This window comes from Lethenteron reissneri, chromosome 24 (assembly GCF_015708825.2).
Source record: "Lethenteron reissneri isolate LAM-NWPU_2019-01 chromosome 24, ASM1570882v1, whole genome shotgun sequence".
Taxonomy (NCBI): Eukaryota; Metazoa; Chordata; class Hyperoartia; order Petromyzontiformes; family Petromyzontidae; genus Lethenteron; species Lethenteron reissneri.
In genome coordinates, this window is record NC_083802.1 from 8,542,355 (window position 1) to 8,550,764 (window position 8,410).

Consider the following 8,410-nt stretch of genomic DNA (forward strand, 5'->3'; position numbering starts at 1 on the left):
GTAGCCTGCAAGCACAAACGCCGCATGGCCAAGCAGCTGCTGTTTGGTAAAATTACGGCTATAAATTAACATTTGCACTTGAAGAGATGGGGCCACAGGTGGTTACAAGGAAGACCTGGCACTAAGTTGACTTAACGACACTGATGCCAGTGGTCAGAATGTGCCTCTGTGGAGGCTTTTGAATGAAGCAGCCACGCTTCAGCAACATAATGCTTATGAGCAGAGCACTGGTTTAAATATAAGGAAGTTGGCCACAATGGGGAGCGCAGGTCACCTGTAACACCTGGGTCTGACTTGTGACCGGTCCTGCCAATGAGATTTCCCCACTAACACGTAGTCTCATTGCACACTCAGCTTGGAAGAAGCACTGTTAGGATGCTTTCCCTACTTAATAGCAAACACCAGCTATCTACAGAGACCAGCCACGTGTCGTTGCTCTGGAGACCAGGAGATTGATGATGGACGTTCGGTCGCCGCGTTGATGGCATCCGTCGCGACTTTCTCACTTAACAGTGGGCTGCGTGAAGACTGCCATCTTCTACTCCAATGCAAGTTCAACCCCAATGAAGCTTCGAGCTGAATGGAGTTGAAAATCATTCGCAAACACCTTGTGAGACCCACCGTAGAAGATCCCTGGTTCTTGATCTTCTACGAAGCTCATGGTCCACCTTAAACCGCATCCACTGCACAAACCATGGCAGATGCCGATACCTGATGCACAAATGGAAAATGAAGAACTCTCCAGCAGGGTGCGACTGTGGTCATCCAGAATATACCATACATGACACAATGACCGCTCCCCAAATATGAAGGAGACATCACAGGGATACACTCCACTACTCCCCACGCGGTTATCTGGCTTGACCATCTGAATTTGTAGTTGTTGCTCTGCATCTACATCAGCCATATGTATGAAGAAGAGACGAGGCTATCAGCCTCTCATTGTCTCCACAGCCAAGTCCAGTCTTGGCTCTGGTAAACCACAGGAAGCAGATTTCACAACCTTAAGAGTTTCACTTTTTTTTATTTCAGGTGTACGCACACACGCTTAATAACGCATAGATTCAATTAAATACTGTTCTTTACAAGACGCGTACATTACATGTTTTAACCCAGAACCATCACAATGATGGTCCGATCTCCAACATGGCTATCATGAGCCCGTTCCGACCACTGCCATCCAGTGGCGTAGCAGAGTTGGCATCGGCCCTGGTGCAAGGAATGAAATGAGGCCCCGTCCAATTTCCCCCCAGCTTGGTAGCCCGGCGCCTGGACCCGCCTGGTCCGTAGGCCCCAGTGCAATTGTACCACCTGTACACTTGATAGCTAAACCCAATGCTGCCATCTGTATCCACATGTTAACATTTTATCTCAAGCTTTCATGACTTCTCAGATGTCTCAACATTCCTTAAATGTACACGTGTGCCCCCACGTCTCTCAGTGTCCAATTGTCCATGTTTCTCCCAGTGGCCCCTGCGGCACCAGATGTTGGTGCGCCAGGGGACAGTGTCTATCTCTCAATGTTTGTGTATCACCACGTGTCCCCATCCATTCTTGTCACTGTGTCTCGGTGGGGGGTTGTCAAACATGATTCCATCTCACGGTCGCCCCATATCTCATGTCCCTGTGGCCTCATGTGCGCCCCCCCCCCCCCCGGTATGTCCTCGTCTCACCATGTATCTGTGGATTCACATGTCTCAGACAGCTATGGGGCTAGTGCCTCCCTGTGTCTCCGCATACTCAAGTAACCTTACATCCACTCCCGTTCTTCCTGTGTTATGTCTACATGTCCTCGTGTATCTGCGTCTCCGTGTCTCAAGATGTCAGGGTCCTGTGGTTCCCGTGACTGAGTGTCCCAGTGAGTCATATCTCCATTAGGCTGTGTCTCATGCGACCTGTGTCCACATAGAGAGGCATGACGTGCAATCCCACGTCATGTCTCAGTGAGGCGTGGGACGGTGGCCGTCCACATAGAAGTTCCGTGTGGCTCGTGGTAACGTGAGCTTTATGGACTCCAGGTCCCGGCGTAGGAGGATCTGGCAACTGAGCCTTGACGTCTCCCGCAGACCCGGGGCCATGTCCAGCAGATCTTCCTCCCTGCATTCACCGCACACCCCATGTACTGTTAGTGTGCACCTAACAACACGCACGCAACAATCGATCAATTAGCCAATTATTCTTCCGTGATGGTTATTTCTTCCACGCGAGTGAGGCCAGATGCTTCTGTAAGATCTGCTGAGCTAAAGTTCCCTGGATCCACAAACAAGGAGTTTGGTCAGATGACATAATGGTTGCCGTCCTTTTGGCGACTCTGGCACATGCTTATCATGAGTTACTGCCACGTGCTCATTTTATGCGCTGTTACTGTGCAGGAATTACCAGCTGAGCGCACAAAGCCAGAGCCCCCATTAACCAGCGGTCCCTGTGAATGCTATGCCTGGGTTAGATCTGGCAGGACAGTGAACTGCCAGAGTTTCTTCTCATAATGGTATCACCAACACGAACATCAAACAGTGTATGGAACCACGAGATGGGGTTCATTTGTATACATAACGTTCATAAATAACATACATACACTCACAATTATTAATTAGTTGTACATGCTGTAATAGGTTCACGAAAACCACAATGGCAAAACGCTAATAATTTGCAGCTCTTTGTCAATCGACTGCTGAATGATCTTCCTATGCCATGGTGATGAATGGGGAATCTTTAACGATATATGCCGCAACACACTCGTCGGTGCAAGTTGAAGGGGAGGGGAGTTGCGACCAGTTCAGATGTCACTCACCTATGATTCCAGACAAGGGTGGAAAGCTAAGGTCGCCACATTCAGAGTGCAATGCACATGCTACCGAGATGAATTGGTAACGCCACTGTTACAATTAAATCACGACGATGAATCATGACAATTCGTCAGGTCATGAGAGGGAAGCAATCGAAAACCTACTAGACGCCACATCCCCGTGCTCTGCGATTCATCATGTCAATCGTGATATTCATATGTATCATGATTGACATGTTTAGTTTGTTGTCCTTCTAAATGCATACATATTCAACTCTCGACCTGGGCTCTGTCCCTTAAGGAAAACACATTATTACACAATGGGCTTTGTGATCGCGAGACCCCAGTCTCCCCCCGAGCCGAGTCTCGGGTGCGTGCACCATGGTGGTGGGGTGGCATCGTAGCTCACGTTTCAGTGGGGCTCGGAAGCATGTCGTAGAATTTATCGTCTACGTAGACGTGACACGTGCAGCACGCAAGGGATGCTTCACAGGCACCTGGAACATCAACACGCACACATACAACATGCAGTATGATACACAGATCCTCTGTGGAGCCTTAACAGACTGGTGAGGTAAGTGCTGTTAGCAAGCACGGTGATTATGCACAAAGGGTGGAGATGGTATGACCAAAATCACACCCAGCCGTCCGTCTCACCGGTGGTTTTCAGACACTGCGGCAAGTACTCGTTAAAGTTTGAAATAAAGACGGGTTTAGATATAATTTGCCACTGATGTTACCAATGGCTGGGAATCAAACCCAGGTCACTGGGACCACAATGCAGTGAGTGAACCATCTCCACCACCACTTTCCTAACATCAACTCCCACTCTCAGTATCCAGTGTAAATGTTGTAGGGTTGCACACAAAACAAAGATCACCTGTATAGCTTTTAACAGACTATTGGGGAAAGTACTGTTCGCGAGTACCTCTGAAGGCCAGAACCGTAAACGAGGGGGTTGGTGGCCAGCGCCACGCCTGGCCGCCTTTGTATCTCCAGTGGCGATATTTGCACATCACACCAGATACTCATTTGAGACTAAGTCGACCTAGGCGAGGTTCAAAGCCGTGAGCGGGAATCGAACTCGGGTCGCCAGGTTCGTAGCGCTGCGCGCTACCTGCTACACTGCCGCTCCCCATAAACGCACACACACACTCACGATTCCCCACCTCCTTAGCTCCCTGGGTCCTGTGTGTGTTATGGTGTCACACACACAACCCCACTCTTTCTGGGTCACGTGTGCATGTTGTAGGGTCGCACAAACACGTCCAGACACTCCGTGTCTCTTTCTCTGAGTCCGTGTCCGTGTGTGTGTTGTAGCGTCACACCCTCAATGCTGATGCCGTGTCTCTGGGCCAGATACATCACATTGTCGCCAACTTTGCCAGCCACGCGCGTCACCTCCCCACTTCTCGACACAAACTCCACGTGTACACTGCACACACGAATACACATGGATATTAGCAACTACAGACACCATTCGTTGCGGTGGTGGGCATCACTGCTGTGCATGTGCCAGGCTAGGTGCACTATGAATAAGCACAATGGCAGGTCAGGTGACAGAAATCGGTTATTTCTCAGCAGACCATGATGTCCAGCAGATGCACCACCCATATCCCATATCCCATACAGTTGTTATCAGTATGTGCAGGATGTATGTGTAACTTAGTGCATTTGTATGTGTGCATGTATAAGCCAAATTCATATTTAAACACGTGCATAAATTTGTGCTGTTTATAAAGAATGTGTCAAGACTACATTGCTATCAGGTAAATCGTCAATGGGATGTATGATATTTCTACAAGATGTGAATCTGGATGGTTATGTGTTTGCTCCGGAACGGTTTGGCTTTTCAATCTCTCCGACCATAATATTCCCAAATATGAAGTTCAGCCGGAGCAGATAAACTGTGCTACAAGTTCAACACCAACATCACTAGCAATACGCTCAAACATCCCTGGGGTGAAGGACTGAGTGACTGGGTTTCTCTTTAATGTCAATTCATTGGTGGTAGAGGGTCTCCCCATGCCGTGAACATTATAGGGGTTATTTGACCATACTTCTCACCATGCTAGTCAGTGCCAGTTGGTGAAGACGAGGTGCACAGACGTTGAGGCATGGTACAGTACTTTTCTGCATGGCCCTGTGTTGACATTGCTCGGGTAAGCAGCCTATGTATGATGCTGCCCAACCAAGCTCTAGCTTGACTCAACCTGCTTAGCTTCCCATTCGGTGATTTGGTCATCGGCTTCTCTCTCTCAGGACGCTCCAACTGGCCATGGCATGTCATCGACAATGAGCAAGCATCACTGAGATCCTGGGTTCAGCACCTTGGACTCTGTCTCTCTTTCTCTGAGAACTCATTTTGGTTGACACACACACAAGGACGTTAATGCTTACATGTCGAGTGGTGAATCGGGGTCTTTCCATTCGTACTCCCCGCCATTGTTTCCTGAGATGGGAGCAGAAACAGCAACATATGCAACATACTCATTGTGCAGGAAGAGGTAGCACAGGTCACGGCCAAAGGGTCATCACGGGCAAGAAATTGATGCCATCACATCTCACAGTTACTTCCTTTAATATGCCATTGTTGAAATTACGAGAGGTAATACCATACTGATATTCGTTAGTGACAACTCAATATGCAAATAAAAAAGTGAAGTTTTAATTTGCTTGGATTACACCCTCTCAATGTTACTTTTGGTGTAAAAGTCAACTTCTGAAAATGTAATTCAAATCTGTTAATATTTACAGGTTGTTCAGGAATCTACTTATCTTCTATGCATATATGCCGCTACTCTGACTATATATGCATTTACTGCGATGCATTTTCCAACTCCGTTGAGCAGCTATTCGATATTGAGGGGATGTCTTTAAACTTGCAGCGTTTCAGTTCAACAAATAAATAAAACCACAAGGCGTGACCTTGAAAAAAAGACAAACTTGAATGTCAAGTGCCACCCTATTATCCACAGGTCCACGGGTAACACTATACACGCCCGATCTGTTGTGTTATTCTACTGCAGGATGAGGGTCTCCCCACGCCGTGCAGGACGTGAGGTGACTTGACCACACATCAACACTCGCCTCAGTACAGGTTGAAGGTGCCTGCAAGCATAGCATAGACGCTGTGAACAAGGTATTCAACTCTAGATTTGAAGCTTTCGTGACTGCAAGGATTCATATTCTTAGGTTTTTTCGGTAAAGTCACGTAGGTAAAACATCAAAATTAATTAAAATAAAATAATTTTGATGTTTTACCTACGTGACTTTACCGAAAAAACCTAAGAATAAGTTATTCAACAACAGGGCATGGATGTAGCAGCACTGCCCTCTGCTGCCCACAACATATATCCCGCCACAAGCCTGGCGGCGTACACGGTGATCGGTCAACGGAGGTCTTATACAGTACCCATTCCCCTGAGCTTCTGAGATCTGACGGGATCGGTCGCATTCCAGGTGATTTGGTCACGAGCTTCTGGGTGAGAACAATAATAATACTACTACTACTCATCTCACCTGGCGCCTCTGAGCCAGCTACTGGCAATTCGACATTCCTATGACGAGGCCGTAAGAGCGCAGAAGCTAAAGCACGATTGAGCCTGGGGATAGTTGGTGTGGTGTGTGACCACCGATCAGCATAATAATAAAATAAGTTAGAATATAAACTGTCTCCGTCTATCCACGTACAAATACATTTATTTACATAACCTACGAGCCGGACAGGCCTTTCTGGGAGCACAGTGCACAATTTCAAATCGGTATCGATTCAGAACAAGCGGTGTTGACACACAGTATCTTCACCAGGCTGCTGATGTGGCCACATTTGTGTTCCCCCACGACTCTCGCGATCACTCTGAACCACGACGGATCAACACACGCGGCTACTTGCGGAGCCCTCACTCGGTGGGCAGCAGAGGGCAGCACAGAAAACCCCCTTCGCTATGCCCCGGGGAAAGGTGAAGTATGGTCAAACGCCTTGGGCCCCCTCATCCAGCCAGCATCGGAGTCGACAACCGCTCCGCGTAGATAAATCAACTCACGCGTGGACGCTCTGAAGGCGCGGGCCGCATCCGCGAGCCGCGAGCCCCCGGGCCTTGCCTGCGCGTGCCGCGGGCGCGGGGCGAGGGCGCGCGGCAGGCGCGGCCAGCCGAGCCCCGGCGCCAACCGCGAGCCGAGGAGCGCGCAGGCCGCTGCGGTGGCGGCTGCTGCTGCCATGGGCAGAAGTGACGTCACTCTGCCAAAGACCTTCGGCGGTGACGTCATGTCGCTGTTGTTGATGACGGTATTTCGCAGCCTTTGGTTCTGATGACGTCATCGGAGTAGTTCTGTGCAACGGAGACGTCGCGAGGAAGGGAGGCTGATGGTTGTTTTCATTATCGGAGGAATCAACAAATGTGATTGTTAACATAGCTGTCAACTCGTTATCAGTGCCCTTTCTTATTACAGATCAATTCAGACCTTATTGGTCACCCCGAGCCCTTATACATCTCAACGTTCATCCTACAAAGTTCCACCACAAGGGAGAAACACAAACAATTTATCTTATTGGTTCTTTCGGTAAAGTCACGTAGAAGGGAAGTAATAAAATAATAAAAATAAAACATGATAAAATAATTCTCACGACGAAACGTCGTGAGAATTATACGTGACTTTACCGAAAGAACCAAGAAGATGAATCCCTGCAGTCACGAAAGCTTTAAATCGAAACAAACAAATTAGACAAAACAATGCTCACCCCCCCCCCCCAGGTGCGTGACGTCATTTATGGGCGGCCCCTGAGCGGTAAATTTGACTCGGCGCTAAAAGGGGACTTTTTACCATTGGATGTATGGGGATTCATTCCCGACCAGCGTACTACTAAGGAGCTTTTGTTAAACGGAGAACTGACCAGGGCACGTGATACGGCAGGAGACACGTTCTGTGACGGGAAAGCGCGGAGAGTTTCCATCGTGCCGTGAGCACGTGGAGGTGGCGCGTGACGTCACAACGGTATGCAAATGAGACGCGCCATGTTGCCTTGGGCGGAGCGTAACACGTTTTGCGTACATTATAAACAATGTAAACAAATGTGAATAGAGTTAGGGACCGTCCATAAATGACGTCACGCACCTAGGGGGGGGGGGGGTCAGACATTTGTGACGATTTGTGACGAGGGGGGGGGGGGGATTGATAAATTTGACGTCACATCAAAATGCGCAACTTTAAATAAATATAGACAACGCGTTCTACTTAATTAAATAGACTTTTTAATAAATGTTTTATCCTACAACATCAGAGTGCAGCGCCACATTAAATACGCACTACAATGACAATAGTTTAAAGCGATTTGAAGCATGTTTTTTTGGGGGGGGGGCAGAGCTTTGTGACGTCATATTTGAGGGGGGGGTCTGACTTTTGTGACGCCGTGTGACGAGGGGGGGTCAAAAATCGTCCAAAATCGCGTGACGTCATTTATGGACGGCTCCTTACGAAATAATGTTGATGTTAGGAGTACCTTGGTCAATTAATTATGTAACAGTGCTAGAACGACAATTTATTTGAACTCGTTCGTGTTTGAACGTAGGCCTAGAAAGAAATGGCAATCTGGATATATTGAAGAGTGCTCAATCCAAAGGTTAC

The 8,410-nt window shown here is 48.3% G+C and overlaps 1 protein-coding gene across 1 annotated transcript; it reads right to left on the bottom strand.

Annotated features, from left to right (window-relative positions):
• Positions 1-1,004: 1,004 nt before the first annotated feature.
• FDX2 (ferredoxin 2) lies at positions 1,005-7,028 on the bottom strand. The gene is made up of 5 exons (XM_061558129.1): positions 6,832-7,028; positions 5,186-5,237; positions 4,114-4,220; positions 3,195-3,282; positions 1,005-2,097 (listed from the first exon to the last, which is right to left on the bottom strand). The coding sequence occupies exons 1-5, from the start codon at positions 7,004-7,006 to the stop codon at positions 1,941-1,943; spliced, it is 579 nt and encodes a 192-aa protein (XP_061414113.1). The 5' UTR covers positions 7,007-7,028; the 3' UTR covers positions 1,005-1,940.
• Between the last annotated feature and the right edge of the window lie 1,382 nt (positions 7,029-8,410).

Excerpts from the sequence above, each read along its gene's own strand:
- FDX2 (XM_061558129.1), bottom strand. The coding sequence starts at position 7,006 with ATGGCAGCAGCAGCCGCCACCGCAGCGGCCTGCGCGCTCCTCGGCTCG. Across the intron at positions 3,283-4,113 it reads ACACGGCATCAGCATTGAGG|GTGCCTGTGAAGCATCCCTT; the intron begins GTGTGACGCTAC and ends TTGATGTTCCAG. Across the intron at positions 2,098-3,194 it reads CTTCCGAGCCCCACTGAAAC|GGAGGAAGATCTGCTGGACA; the intron begins GTGAGCTACGAT and ends CGGTGAATGCAG.